The sequence below is a fragment of the Urocampus carinirostris genome, chromosome 3, assembly GCF_059441175.1.
Source record: "Urocampus carinirostris isolate Australia breed hairy pipefish chromosome 3, RoL_Ucar_1.0, whole genome shotgun sequence".
Lineage (NCBI taxonomy): Eukaryota > Metazoa > Chordata > Actinopteri > Syngnathiformes > Syngnathidae > Urocampus > Urocampus carinirostris.
The window spans coordinates 64,483,263-64,499,078 of NC_142351.1; the positions used below are offsets into that span (position 1 = coordinate 64,483,263).

Below are 15,816 nucleotides of genomic sequence, written 5' to 3' on the forward strand. Positions count from 1 at the left end.
ACTCTGTTGGAAAAACGTTTTTGGCAGCAATAGGGGCAATGGACTTTGACAACTATTTGTATCATTGATTTTTGTCAACAATGTTGACTAATCGTTCTAGGCCTAAGGCACTCTAGCACATTTCTCTGGCTTAGTATTCGAATTGCGCCAGCAAGGCATAGCTACGAACACACTTGCCGTCTTTGTCCATACACAGCTGCAGCTGCCTCTCTGGGCCTTTAAAGAGCCTCGCCGTGCATCAAACGCCCATCGCCACCCACTCCATTCCTGACACAATGAAACTGTTTTTTCTGTTGTTCCTTTTATATCCAAGCTTGCTGTTGAACAATTTCCAAATTTACAGATGACACCAACCTTCAAAAGAGCCAGCCACTGTTTATCACACCACAGTAGAAAAGTACATACTTATTTGCATAAGGGGTTTCTAATGGCAGAAATTGTGCTGCTCCCACTCCAGCTTGTCAATCAAACACCAATATTGCCCCATTGTCAGATTTCTTTTGCTGATTTTTGATGTTTCTATTTTACCATATTTGTATCTTGGTAATTTTAAGACTTTTTTTTATTTTTCTTATTTCAACTTAATTCTAAAAAAACTTTTGGCATATGCAGAACATTTTTCTCAGTATTATCTTTTTTTCACATTTTGTTCTTAAAAACAAAAAAAATCCATTAAGTGTAAAATGTAAAAAAAGGTTTTATTGAAATATTTATTGTAAAAAGTACTTAAAATGAGAAAAAAATAAGGAATCATTTCAAAACGTTTTATTTGGTTAAAAAAAACATATGGTATACCCGTGTCGATTTTTTTTCTTAATTTATTAGACTTTTTAAAATATAATAATCCAAAGAATATGAAATTTTCTGAGCAGTATTAAAGTCAGTTGAATAGAGAACAGGTAGTTGTGTTATCGAACCTTGTAATATTTATTGCACCTCACCAGCAACAGATTTATGAAAAAAAAAAAAATCGACAGTAAACAGTATAGATTGAGTTTAATAAATTAAATATAACTCTCACAACCTGAGACAACTGGTCAAGTGGACATATGCTACTGTAGTTAAACTATTTTTAGTCAGACAACTGGTCAAGTAGACGTATGATACTGTTTTTTCACACAACAAAAGCAAACAGTTCAACAATATAGATTATGTTTAACACTGCAGTGTAAATTAAATAAATCAAATTATGAAACACTGGTCAAGTACAAATAAGCTACTGCACTCCACAGTCATAAAGTGACTATCCAATTCCTTTCACTATGTGATGTTATATGCTTGATAACATAAGAACCATATTACGCATAATGCCACATTGAGCATGTGTGGTGTGTTCCCTAATGTTTACAGTTGAATGTTCTGCTTTACTCACGAGAGTAAACACCCATCCACGCCAACACACCTCGTCACAATGTATTCCATGTAACGCACCGCTTTTGACTGTCAAAAACAGCGATGTAATAATTAGTTAGATCACCCAATTACTGAAAAAATAACTACTCCACTTGGGGCAGGATCTTATATAATAAAATATAATATAATATTATATCTATCTATATGTATATATGTATATATATATATATATATATATATATATATATATATATATATATATATATATATATATATATATATATATATGTGTGTGTAGAGAGAGAGAGAAAAATAGAGGGAATACTGTATTTTTTTTTCCACGCATGTTTCACACGCGTTATCAAGTTATGCCAATAAACTCAGCTTTATTTGGGTCAAAACGTACATACTCTAAATCTGTCAGTTAACTTTTCTGGCTGCAAGTTTGCTTGTACAGTACATTATTTTTTTGAATTTGCAGTACACCAAAGCCAAAGAATGATAAACTTGATGCGTCATATTCCTATACGAGCCAATAACTGGAAACGTGAGTGCGCCCCACTGCATTCGTGTATGTTTTTGGCGTTTTTTTCTAAGTAACTCCAGATGTCTAATGGCGACTCTCCGGTGGGTCTTATTCAACAGCTGTTCATTGACTGTGTTAATGTCTTGTATAAAATCCTCACATCTCGTATATAAACCTCACGTCCGATACACATTAAAGGCACGAACATTGTCGACCGGTGTGGCTGTTGTTCACCAGCTTTTATTTTTTTTGGGGGGTGTTTTTCCTTTTTTGTTCGTCTGACTTATTTTCAATTGATGTCAAATTGATGACCTTTTCTCGTCACCGCAGCCGGTAAGCACTGACACTTTACTGGAAAAGAAAAGAAAATGTTTTTTTTTTAAAGACGTTCAGGATAGGATAGACATAAGCATGTGTGTGACACTGGCTGACTATGAGTTGGAGTTTTTCTGTTCAGGCCTTTTGAATTATTATGCATTTACCCCCGAAAAATCATCTCATCTCATCTCATTAGCTGCACCACTTATCCTCAGTAGGGTCGCGGGGGTGCTGGAGTCCATCCCAGCAATCATCAGGCAGTGGGCAGGGGATACCATGAACTGGTTGCCAGCCAATCGCAGGGCACACAGGGACAGACGACTCGCTCGCTCATTCACACCTCGGGACAATTTGGACCGGCCAATCCACCTGAAATGCATGTCTTTGGAATGTGGGAGGAAACCGGAGTGCCCGGAGGAAACCCACGCAAGCACGGGGAGAACATACAAACTTCGCAAAGGTAGGCTGGTAGCTGGATTTGAACCCACACAGGAGGTTCCCAAGACCTTAGAACCGTGCCGCACACGCGCTAACCACTGCGCCGCCGTGCTGCCCACCCCGAAAAATCATGTATTTGTTTATTTCTTCCTTACAAATATTTTATTTTTATCCAAAAACAGTCCCAATAAAGAAAGGAAAATGTGAAATAAATTTAGTAAAACAATATCTCATCTCATCTCATTAGCTGCACCGCTTATCCTCAGTAGGGTCGCGGGGGTGCTGGAACCCATCCCAGCAATCATCGGGCAGTGGGCAGGGGACACCCTGAACTGGTTGCCAGCCAATCGCAGGCTACACAGGGACAGACAACTCGCTCGCTCATTCACACCTAGAGACAATTTGGACCGGCCAATCCACCTGAAATGCATGTCCTTGGAATGTGGGAGGAAACCGGAGTGCCCGGAGGAAACCCACGCAAGCACAGGGAGAACATACAAACTTCGCACAGGAAGTCCGGTAGCTGGATTTGAACCCACACAGGAGGTTCCCAAGACCTTAGAACTGTGCCGCACACGCGCTAACCACTGTGAAATAGTTCGGTAAAACAATATATTACTCTTTATTTTCTTCTCTTCAGGTCAAATGAAGTCCAATGGAAAGCCGACGGATAAATCTCGGCTAGCAGTGAAAAACTCTAGTCTGCAACGGTCTTCTTCCGATGCGGGTAAAGATCAGCGCAACGGAACTGGATCTTGCGAGCAACGTAAACCTCCTTCGGGTCTGGCAAGGCCATCCGCCGGAGGGAACTTTGGTTTCAAAAAGCCCGGCCCACAAAATGGGAATTCACCTGCTGTTAGCGTCGTCAAGACGACTGGTATTCCTGTCAAACCTGCCTCAAGTGGACGAAAAACAAGTCTGGATGTGTCCAACTCCGATCAAAGTGGATTTTTATCTCCAAATGCGAGGACTTCCCTTCAGTATCGCTCTTTGCCCCGCCCAGCAAAGACCAGTACCTTGACTCTGACCCCGCCGAGTTTGGCGCGACCGGTAAGCAGCGCCTCGGATGCGTCCTTCGGCCCAGTCAAACCTTCTCTTCAGAACTCCAAGTTCAAAGATCAAACCGGAATCGGTCCCGGATCTGCAGTACTGAGCAAATCCATCGGTCGGGGGATCCCGAGTCCTGTTAATCAGACTGACCGAGAGAAGGAGAAAGCCAAAGCAAAAGCTGTGGTTTCAGACTCAGAGTGCGGATGCGGTTCCATAAAGTCAGGTCGAGTGCAGACGGCTTCGGAGAATGGAGGGAGGATGCAGGGGCTTAGACCTCCCAGCAGCAAGGGCGCGGATCTACCATTGTCCAACACACACAGGTGCTCAACTGTTATTTTCAAAAGCTAAACAATGGTACACTAGACCCCCAGGATACAGTGACACCCCACCTTAGGACGTTTTCACTTTATGATGTGGAGTAAGAGCGTTATCCTCATCCGAAAATTGCATTACTGACAATAATTGATAAATATAAAAGTCTCACATTTTGAAAACAGTAGGTGCACTTAATTAGTTTAGCTTAATTGGTAATTAAGCTTAATTAGCTTAATTGGTAATTTCCAAAAATTACCAATTACCATATTCTCCGGACTATAGGTCTCCGTGGAGTATAGATCACTATTTGAAGCTTGTATTCTGCATAATATAATTTTCTTTTCGGGTGCCATTTTTTTCAGTCTTCTCAGTTATTTTTATAAATTACCAGTGTGGTGAAAAATTTCCCCCAGCGTGAAATGCCCTGCATAGGTCAGTTGTGCAAACGTCACTAAAATTACTTCATATCTCATGTTTGGAGGAAATGCAATAAAACAATAAAGCACAGAGTATTTGCACCTTGTATAGAAATCCATTTTAAGCAAGTTAAAAATATTGACTTTGGTGGTATGACGCCTTTTCTTCTGAACGTTAAAGTCTGGATTGGTAAGAAAGGGGTACATTTTTTGCCACAATACTGCAAGGTTGAAATGATCAAAACAGGCCTAGAGCGCCCTCTTTCGGTTTAGTGTAAAACACATGTAAAATGATATACAAACTCTGCCCTACTTACGAACGAGATACATTCCGGACAATCGTTCGTCAGTTGAATTTGTTCGTAATTTGATTCAGTGCTATATTTAGTATGAAATGTGTGGTTACAATTATACAAGTATTTTTAAGGCTTATATAAGTAACTTGTATTTTGTACTAAAAAATAAACATTTAATAAAATAATATGCTCTCTAAAGTTAAATAAAGTTGAGCTTAACTTGCTTTTGGACGATGAGCTTCAAGAGTTAGGCGACTTTCTTCTCCGTGGAAGAGAGTGGCCGAAAAAAAGCGATCCAACCATTTTCTCAAGCGCATCAAGCTATCTTATTCCACTTTCATTTCAAAAGAAACGGCTCCTCTTCTTTACTCTTTACACTAACCGTATTGAATGGATGCCCAAGATATTAAACAATACAAATGTCAAAGTTCTTAGCCCGCTGGAGATATAGTATAGTATAGTATAGTATAGTATAGTATAGTATAGTATAGTATAGTATAGTATAGTATAGTATAGTATAGTATAGTATAGTATAGTATAGTATAGTATAGTATAGTATAGTATAGTATAGTATAGTATAATATGTTTACACATGAATTAGGAAGCCGAAGCCAGATTTCTTCTTCGGGGTGGATGCTGGGTGAGCTCTCAGAGTGCCAAATGCCGGTAACGGAGGAAATAAGCACTACAGTACTGACCCGTAGAATACAGAATCTAACTAACAGCAATGTCCGGATATTTTTCAACATCCCCAAAAAATTTTTGTATCTACCGTTTTCGTAACTCGATTGTCTGTAAGTAGGGGAGTACCCGGTAATCATATGCTAATAATTTTACATGTAAGTCTCACCTGAGTAAAGTCGCATCCGCGGCCAACACTGCGACTACTTATTACCAAGAAAAATATGGTAATAAGTATTGATTTTACATTATTAGTTTGTTTAAACAATCACTTATAGCAAATAATTAATTCAAACATTTTCCCAGCGATAGTGGCCTTACAGTGTGTCAGTAAAGCCATCATCGCATACTAAATATGTAAGTAGCTGAGGCTACTATCGCATGCCAACAGTTCAATTATGGAAATTAGAATAATAATAATCACAATATTTTCTATATTAATAAAAATGTGAATAACTGAGATGGTCTTCCCAGCTCCCGTGCCTAAAACAACAAAGTCAAAACAAACTCAGTAGTGCCATTTTACATGAGGTTCACACGTGCCAAAAACATAGAATTCAAACTTTGTTGTGTGCATACGTGTGTAGTTGTGCCTGTTTGCTATTGGTCAATGTCATATAAAATAATGGTATGCTATTGGTTTACATCACTGCATCATCAAAATGCTGGAATGCTCCTAGCTGAACTCACTGCCACCATGCCTTTCTCTTCACTCTCATCTCAATCTCGTGTACTTTGTCAAGACTTTGCGAGTTAGTGCAAGCGAGCAAACACAATACTGTGTTTTTTTTCCTATATTTATTCGCTGTGGATCCTAAGGCATTAATGCTAAAGGCGAAGCAAAAAATGATAACCAGGGAAACAAAACTTGTGATTATTAAGAAATAGGAAGAAGGCACACAAATGGCTTCCTTTGCTAGGTTGCATTACAGTAACCAATCCCCAGTGGAACTACAGTTTTTTTAAAGGAAATAAGGAAACATTTAAAGCAAGGAAATATTTTAAAGTGCATTATAATCTTCAAAAGTTGAAGTTATAAAATCAGTTTAATTTTTAATCCACCCAGTAACTCTATTGTCGTCACATTACACCAAAGTTAAATTAAATGTCATTTTTCCTATTCTTGTATATTTATTTACAAGGTTATTTAATCATGTGAGTGTATATTACACAAAAGTAGTACTTACTACATTCCGTACTGTCCACACTATAAGGAGCACTGTATTATAAGGCACACACCCCATAAATAGTCTTTTGTCATTTATGTTTCATATATAAGGTGCACTATACTATAAGGTGTGTGAAATAAATGTAGAAGAATAGAATATAATTTATTTTTCTTGTCGTTCTTTGTAACCATGCACACAGAATGAAATGTCGATAGACCTGACCCGTACAGTTAAACTGTAGCGAGCCGATGCAGCTGCAGCCAAACAGGGCACCGCCATTTTAGACCCAACTGCTGTGTTGGGAGCCATTAGGTGACCAAACCCCCCAATTCCAACCCTTAATGCTGAGCACCAAGCAGGGAGGCAATGAGTACCAATGTTGTAAGTCTTGTGTGAGTGAGGCTTGAACCAGCGACTTCCCAGTCTCGGAGCGGGCGCCCTACCATCTAGGCTACCGAGTGTTGGTGTACTCACAGCCGCAACCCGGGTTTGATTATTGTTGCATACAATGTTTTGCGACTTTAGTCAGCGAATGTTTTCAACTGTTAAACCTCGTGGTGTATCGGTGTGATGCCTTTGCTACTATTGTAATTCAAACTTACTAGCGAATGTAACCTGAAAATGATAAGATTTGCAAACACTCAAAGACGTTGGAAAATAGTGTGCTATCAGTCTTCTGTCTCATACGCATTGAAAGATTAACTTCCTGCTTTTCAAAATAACTATGCACTTAGCTGCAGTGACTTAAAGGCACCGCTAGATAGTGCTAAAAAGACAATTCAACCAAACAATGAATTATATTACATCAAACGCACACGTATAAATAGTGTATGCTTTCCCAATCTTATCCACCGTATTTTACGGTATATAAGGCGCACCGGGTTGTAGGGCGCTTTTTCAACTTTATGGCCAATTTGGGGTTTTCAGGTATGCCTTATAGTCTGGAAACTACGGTACTATTTTGTTTTTCTTCTGGGCTACTACTTCGGAGCTTATTACCAAAGGTTTCGATTCCCCCCACACAGCATTTCACACTACAATCCCTACCTCAGAATGGATTAATGTCATATCCCAGTGTCTGCTGTACAACAATTGTGAAAAATGTGTTTTTTTGTCCGTAGGCTTTCCAGTTCCCGCAGCCTAATGAAACCGTCGTCAGTTTCCAACAACCAGGAAATGGTTGGAGCTCAGAACCATTTACCTCCAAAGACTCCTCCTTACTCCAAAATCCAAGAGCAGGCCAGCTCCAGAGGCACCCTCCTCCACGTCAACACTTCAACCTGTTTCCAGAGCTCGGGAATCGGACTCGGACCCCGGCAGACCACTTCTCTTGGGGTGGAGTGCAGCACCGGGAACACGTCTCCCCTGCTTTACCCTCGCATGTCCAGTCTGCATTGCAGCATGGAGTCACTGCCTCTCCAGATGACCGTGGCTTCAGAACTCCCGCAGAAAAAACGGGAAAAGTCCCTGAGAGGCGACAACGAGTCAAAAGACAAGGATCATCAAGAAGACAGGAGACCTCCGGCGAGCTGGAGCTCTAAGAGTAAAGTGTCTATGACAGAGGCGGATAGGTGAGAATAAACAAATTACACGCTGCTCCTGGATGAAATGGCAGGCAGTTCTTACTGTTATTATGTAATCTCTGAGTTATTCCTGTATGCAGTGTTCGTACGGTTGCTTGAAATCCTTGAAAATGCTTGAATTTTAATGTTGTTTTCAAGGTCAGGAAAATGCTTGAATTTAGGGAGAAGTGCTTGCAAATACTTGAAATTGTTGTGACCGCCATGATTCTTGGCAGTCTGACTCTAGAGACCACGCAAGAAATTACACTTTTTAAAAAAAATAATCATGTAAAAATGATGCCAACACACCTGCTCTGGTGGCATTTTTATGTGAGGCGTCACCGCCCCCTAATGAGTTTACCCAAGAGAACAGCTCTATTTACAAAACCGGCTAAGAAGTGCAAGCTATTACGTCTCCTCATATTTTTTTTAACTAATATATTATCAATAATCATTAAAATTATGCACCAGATTATTTTTAATCAGTAATTTCATATAACCCTAAAAAAACAGATCAAATATAATTTAAAATAATCACAGATATAAGAAAATACAATTCGAAAATACAACACATTCTTAGCTTTTTACACACTGAACAGATTTTAAGTCGAACAACAACACAAAATCCCTGAAAATGTGAAACCGTAAAATAAAAATTAAAAATATACATTTTTCAGTGCTGTAAAAAAAATGATAAAATGCAAAAAAAAATCAACTATTTACTATTCTATTTTAACTATTTTAGACACAGATGCTCTGAAAAACACGCAAAAAAATGATAACTAAAATAAATAAAACAAAGAGGAAAAGCTCAGCAGTCTCTAAGATTGAAATATTGAATGCACTCTGCTTCAGAGCAATTAATTTTATTAAAATGAGCCCAAAAGTGGCAAGTTTTTCTGCTTTTTATACATACAGTACTATCTTTCTTTTTTTTTTGTCTCCCATATTAAACTCAATTATTACCCAACACCTATAGAGCCCTTTCTGTGTTTGTAAACAAGTGAGACGTAGCCAAACTTCACGTGCATTGTTGAACAAAATGGCAGAATTCATGTCAGTTCATAGCAGCCCATTTACACAAAAATATCTGAGATAGGAACAAGTAAAAATAGTACAAATAATTGTGATAGCAGCAAGATGTCGACTTTATTTTAGTCATTAAAGTCAACAACAACAAAAAAAAAACGTTGTTTTTTTTTTTGCTCTGTGCTGGATTTCTTCCTTTGAAGGCACTGGAAAAACAGAACAATTGTGCTTGAATTTGGCCATTAGATAGATAGATAGATAGATACTTTGTTCATCCCCGAAGGGAAATTCACATTTCCAGCAGCATCCCTGAGCTGAGAACAATCGATTTAAAAAGGTGTAAAAATCCTGTGTATGTAACTCTATCTAACGCAGGGATGTTTAACTCAATTTGGCTCGGCGCCGGATAACTAAAATAATTTAAACTCAAACTGTTAAGCTTTAATTTTTTGTATTATGCTTTATTATTAACACCAGTGTTTTTTAACCTTTTTGAGCCAAGGTACACCTTTTTAGTTGAAAAAAATCTCTGGTACAGTCTCTTTCGAAAGTGTTAAGTAAATAAATTCAAGTGCCACTTTCATGTTTTATTTTCTAAAACATAAATTATCATGTTGCCTAAATTTACATTGTAAAGGTTTTATTATTGGCCTACTAAAGCTGGTAGTATTTCCTTTACCGCCCTCTAACGGCCTGAGGAAGCATTTGGTTTTCATTTATTTAAAAAATCATAACTTTTGATATAAATGGCCTAGAGAATCACTTCTGTTTTGATGGCCGAATAGAATCATCCGCTGGATCTGGCACTCTGGGCATATGTTTGACATGCCTCATCTAGTGGTTTGAATTAGAACTGCACTGTCATCTACCCAATCATTTACTTTCCAATCCTATACCAAATGACTTCAGCTGGTAGAGTTGAGTTGTGGGGGCATGCAGGGGTGGGAAGAAGATAATGACACCGGAATAAAAATTAAACCACTTTTAAGACTTCATAAAAGTCAGAATTATTTATTTAAAACCCAACAAAAGTATTATGGTTTCATCTGTGCTTGCCTCAGTAAACATTGTTATTTTTTTGATCCCCGCAGTTCTCAGAGGGACAGAAATACTCTGCCAAAGAAAGGTTTAAGGTAAAATAAAACATGTTTTCATGAGTGCTTTTTTGCAATAGAATAAAATTAAACATCAAAGTTGTGATTTTTTTTCCCAAATACCCACTACATACATGAAAACTAAATTTTTGATTTTATCGAACATTTGAAGTGGATTACATTGATAATAAGAAATAAATGATGTATGGTTATTGTTACAAGATATGCATAGCTTTGATATGTGGTCATTTTTTAAAACGTTTGCTTCACTAATGCTTGTAAAAAGGATGCTAGCTGCTAATGCAGGTGTTTGCACCTGAGACGCAATCCCAGGGGTGGGCAAACCTTTTTCATTATGCTAAAAAAACTTGTCTGAGCAGCTGAGCCAGGAGGCAAAAAAAATATTGATTTTATTTGAATTGTTGTATCTTTCGGTACAAAGTCTCAATTCGATACTTTTGCAATGCAGAAAAGATATACTATTTTTCTAATACGTATTTAAGAATGAATATATATACAGACATTTATGTGTACACCTATTTTTTATTTCCATATTTGTTTATTAATATACCAAATTTCTTTCTTTAAAATTAAAGCAAATTGATCTTTTATTCCCCTCCCTCTCCGGGCTTTTTTTTTTTTTCGGGTAGGAATTTACTCCCCCACATGAAACAGAGAAACAAGAAGCCTCCTGATCTGACTCAAATACAGCACCTTCATAATCTGATCGACGTTGTTTTTCGGTGTACAGCGTCATCCAGCTCTTCAGGAATGAGATGAGCCAGACAGATCTTAAAGGGACATTGTGTAATATGTAGTGCCTCCTAGTGGTACAAAAACTTTCATTCAGTAAAAAAAAAACAATGTACATTTGAATACTAGGCAAAAATACATGAACTATCCAATCAATATTATTTTTTAGAATTCATTTTTCAAAGTGGAATCTGCCATGTTCTTCTGGCGACTTGCTGTTACAATGTGCTCTGTGGCATTGATTTCCATCTAGTGTTCAAATATTACTCACTGGTACTTTAAAAAAAACAGTTGTTGTTTTTTTAAAAAGTGTCCTTAACATTTAATTTAGTAAATATAATGGTAAAAAATTTTTTTAAAAATGGATTCTCAAACGTTTTTGCAACTCACCAATGTTCCTTTTCCTAGTTTCTGCAGCAATTCTCATGTGGAGTTAGACGTCAAAGAAAAAGGAGAGAGGCGACATTCTCACTCCATCCTGAGCATGAGCGATTCTCTGGCGCTTCCAATACTTTCGTCCTCGCCTACTACCTTGGCCCGCAATACAGGCATCTCCAGTCCGCTCGGAGGACCTTCCAGGATGACCCGATCTAACAGCATCCCCACGCAGGACGCTTCAGTGGAGCTTTATGAGGCCTCGCCCTTGGGAAGTACCTTATCCCTTTCAGAGCGTCCTCGCAGTTTGGGGATGGTCCGCTCGGGATCTTTGAAGGACAAGGAGCTAAATGATGAGGGTAGGACAACATAGAGATGTTATCTAGGGATGCTTCGAAATAAAAATTTGGGGTCGAAACTGAAAATGTGGTTACGATTAGCCAAAAGAGAAAAACTGAGATTAATTGCCGTGTTTTCTGGACTATAAGGTGTACTTAAAAACCCCAGAAATTTAAAAGTGCAGCTAGCAATCCATTGCGCCGTATATACTGGAAATTACAGTGGATAAAATTGGAAATGCATAGTTACAAGAAAGTTATACTCCATATAGTAATTGTTATGCCTTTAAGAAACATATAGAATGGTCTTCGGGTGCCTTTTTGTGGTTATTATGTTAATTGTTTGCTTATAATTCATTTTAGTGGTGAAACTTGATGTCATAATGTTAATTTATGTTCTGATGGCCAGCTGAAATACGTCCTGCCACATATTATTGGAAAGGATAAACTCTTGGGATTCAAGATATGATGATCATTTCATAACATACAAATCCCAGAAACATGACGATCAGTCTGAATCAAGATACCCAAAAACTATAAAGCCAGTTTTGCTACCAATAGCATGCTCTAAAATTCAGCTGATGACCTCAAACATGGTGTAATTACAATTATGAGAGTCCAGTGAATCCAACTGTGTAAAATATTTACTCCAAAACACACGATAAAAATCCACCTAAAAGCATTCCTGCATCCTTAAACGATCCTTGTTATATTCTGTCTGTTTGGCTCCATACTTCCCATTTAAAAATAAACTGACTCATCAGATGATTTCCAATTAGCCGTTAGCTTCTGAAATTTTGATTGACAACACTCCAAGCCAAATGCAAGCTTTTTTCCACGGTCCTTAGCCTGCGATAGCCTATAATGGCCTGTGTGCTCTAATCAGCCAGTAGTGACTGTCTCGAATGATGAATGACACATTGGTTAGCCAATGAAATTCTAAACATAATTTACATATCTTACCGGGTGTATTTAAATCAGAGCCGAAAATATACATGCGTAAATGCAACCCGGGATTCATTTTTATGCGTGATTATCAAGCGCTGGTGTGCATAACCAGTGGTTAACTTCTGGAAAGAGAAGTCAAACATTTACAATTCCTTCACTATGTCTAAAAATTGGCCAAAGTTAAGTACACGGTTGCAAAGGTTTTAGGGCTGTGAACTGGTCGTTTCCAAATGGCCAGTTTTGGAAACGCTTTTATATACCTTTAGATAAATGTGTAAAATACAATGTTTAGTTTTTTCAGATTGTGATCAAATTTGACCTGGGATCAGTTAAAGCTTCATTCTATTGTCCCATGCTCCATTTTTCTGCAGGCATGTAATTGCAAAAAAAAATAAAAAATCAGGCGAGAATAAAAACCTTCCATTTCTGTGTCCCAACTCAGATTAATTATTGTTAGTAGCACTTGCAGTGTTTTTTTTTTCAGAGTGTAAACTTTTAAAAGAGACCAAAACCCTCCATATTCTTCAAACAGTTCAAGAACAACATTCAATTTACGTCTTGGATTGGGATTTTACACGAATATTACAGGAACGTTAAGATTGTTAAACTGAAAGTGGAAATGCACTATTGCTGAGTTTCGGCAGACATATTTTCGGGGCATCTCTTCTTTTTTCAAATACAAATGTGGCTTCATGTTCGTCTCAATTTGCTTTTATTTCCTCTAGTTCACGGGTCCATAATTTCATTGGCATCCAACGCCTCGTCAAGCTATTCCTCAGTGAGTGGGAACGCCATTCAGTCACAGGTAGCTCAACATTTCTCTCTCCTTTTCTTTTTTATCTTCTCCTTTTCCTCTTTTCCTTCCCTCAAGGATGTTCTTTACCTTCTATAACTTTTCAATATTTTCTTCCCGCTACATCCAAAGGCAGAGGAAAGGATACAAGGAGAGGTGCGTTTTGTTTCTGCTACTCTGTCACTTTCCTGATCTCTTGTCTTGTGAAAGGATCATTGACTTTATTATTTCCTTTATTTTATTTTTATTTTTTTTTTTGCAATTTTGCTGCTGTGAAATGCATTCAACATTTTTTTCCTTGCAGCAAATCCGGAAGCTGAGGAGGGAACTGGAGTCTTCTCAGGAAAAGGTGTCCAACTTGACTACGCAGCTTTCAGCCAATGTAGGTTCCCTCAAGATAAATAGGAATCGTTTTTTATTTACAAAATAGTAATTATAATTTATTAGTTGCAACAGATCAGTCTCCCTTTACTTCATGGGCTCTTTTCTTTATGCGGCTCAAAGTGACCAAGCTGCATCTTATTACTGTTTAAAGGGAGAAAATTAAGAAGAAGAAAAAAAAAGGGGGGGGGGGGGAGATTGGAACACCCCACTTGGCCGACCTTACCCAAACCCTTGCTCCAGTGGCCCTCAGCTTATATCATTTTGAGGCCACTGATCTACAGTATTTCATAAATTGCATATTCTCATCTCAAATGTGTTTGTTGTCCTTTTTACTTTTAAACAGGCAAATCTGGTAGCCGCCTTTGAGCAAAGCCTTGCCCTGATGACGACCAGACTGCAGACTCTGTCATTAAGCCATGAACAGAAGGTAGCCTACGACACAAAAAAAACACAAACTCAAAATTCAGTTCTGTTTGAGGCCCGCCGGATAAGCACTTTTGCAAGGTCACTTCAATTAGATGCTCGAAACGTGATTTGGGATCATCGGAGCCCGAAAACAAAGGGTCAGGGAAGCTCAGCGAAGCTTTAATCAGTTTGCATTCCGACGTTTCCCGTATAACGCTGAGTGTGAATAAAGCAACGGGAGCAGGCATGTGTTTGAATATGAGGAGTCTCTCGCGGCCTTTCACGCTTTGTTGGTTACGCTCAAAGGCCGGTCTAGACCGCCTCGCAACCTGCTTTTGTTGTCGTGCCAGCGCACTGACCTGTGCGGTCGAGCCAGGAGTTTGCACTCTTTAACCTTGTGGAGAAAGTTTAAAAAGCTCACCGTGTGACTTAAGTACAAAATAAGCGGGTGCCTTCCCTTAAAGCACAGGTCGCAAACACAATTTGTTTGAGGGCCGCCGGAGCTAGGGTGCAGCTGAGGTTGGGCTGCATTAAGTTGACCACATGAAAAAGTCTAACTTAAAAAACATATCTGTTCTCAAAAATATTTTTTTCATATCCAAAATAAGATACAAAAAGAAAGAGTATAAAAGTAGTAAATCAGTAATAAGTACTGTATTTTCGGGACTATAAGTCTCTCCGGAGTCGCACCAGACAAATAATGCATAATTAAGAAGGAAAAAAAATAACTCTTAAGTTCTATTGCTGGGTGAAATTTATTTGATAAAATCCAACGCCAAAAACATAATGTCATCTTAAAAGGCAAGATAAAATTGAAATAGAAAACACGGTATATTAACATTACACGTACGAGCATATCTTAGAGACGCTATCAGCTTCACTCCAAATCACTAAATTCAAACAAATCTTCATCCTCGGTGTCACTTTCACCCGTAAACAACCTACTGTCCATTAGCTCCTAGAGCACAGGTGTCAAAGAGGCGGCCCGCGGGCCAGATCAGGCCCGCTAAGGGATTGAATCCGGCCCGCGAGACAACGCTCAAAGAAGCGCATGAGGAAAACGAGTTGCAGGTTGGAATATGTCAACTTGATGTTGCCAAAGCCAGGTGCCTCGAACAAAGACACTCTACTTGTATTTCTCTCTCTCTGTCTCTGTCTCTGTCTCTGTGTGTCTCTCTCTCTCTGTCTCTCTCTCTTCCACCCCTTTTCTCCCACTCTCTCTCTCTCTCTCTCTCCCACCCCTTTTCTCCCACTCTCTCTCTCTCTCTTCCACCCCTTTTCTCCCACTCTCTCTCTCTCTCCCACCTCTTTTTCTCCCACTCTCTCTCTCTCTCTCTCTCTCTCTCTCTCTCTTCCACCCCTTTTTTCCCTCTCTCTCTCTTTCACCCCTTTGTTCCCTCTCTCTCTGTCCCTCTCTCTCTTCCACCCCTTTTTTCCCTCTCTCTCTCTCTCTTCCACCCCTTTTCTCCCACTCTCTCTCTCTCTGTCGCTCTCTCTTCCACCCTTTTTCTCCCACTCTCTCTCTCTCTCTCTTCCACCCCTTTTTCTCCCACTCTCTCTCTCTCTTCCACCC

At 38.8% G+C, this 15,816-nt stretch overlaps 1 protein-coding gene across 2 annotated transcripts in view; it reads left to right on the forward strand.

Annotated features, from left to right (window-relative positions):
• The window catches only part of LOC148370451 (myosin-binding protein H-like), a 195,285-nt gene that overhangs the window by 123,568 nt on the left and 55,901 nt on the right, over positions 1–15,816 (forward strand). For both annotated transcript variants that reach the window (XM_088332979.1, XM_088332980.1), the window contains 8 exons: positions 3,276–4,005; positions 7,684–8,133; positions 10,245–10,286; positions 11,409–11,734; positions 13,387–13,466; positions 13,587–13,610; positions 13,759–13,836; positions 14,182–14,265. In XM_088332979.1, coding sequence (XP_088189105.1) covers positions 3,276–4,005; positions 7,684–8,133; positions 10,245–10,286; positions 11,409–11,734; positions 13,387–13,466; positions 13,587–13,610; positions 13,759–13,836; positions 14,182–14,265 — 1,814 coding nt within the window. The remainder of the gene's footprint in view (positions 1–3,275; positions 4,006–7,683; positions 8,134–10,244; positions 10,287–11,408; positions 11,735–13,386; positions 13,467–13,586; positions 13,611–13,758; positions 13,837–14,181; positions 14,266–15,816) is intronic.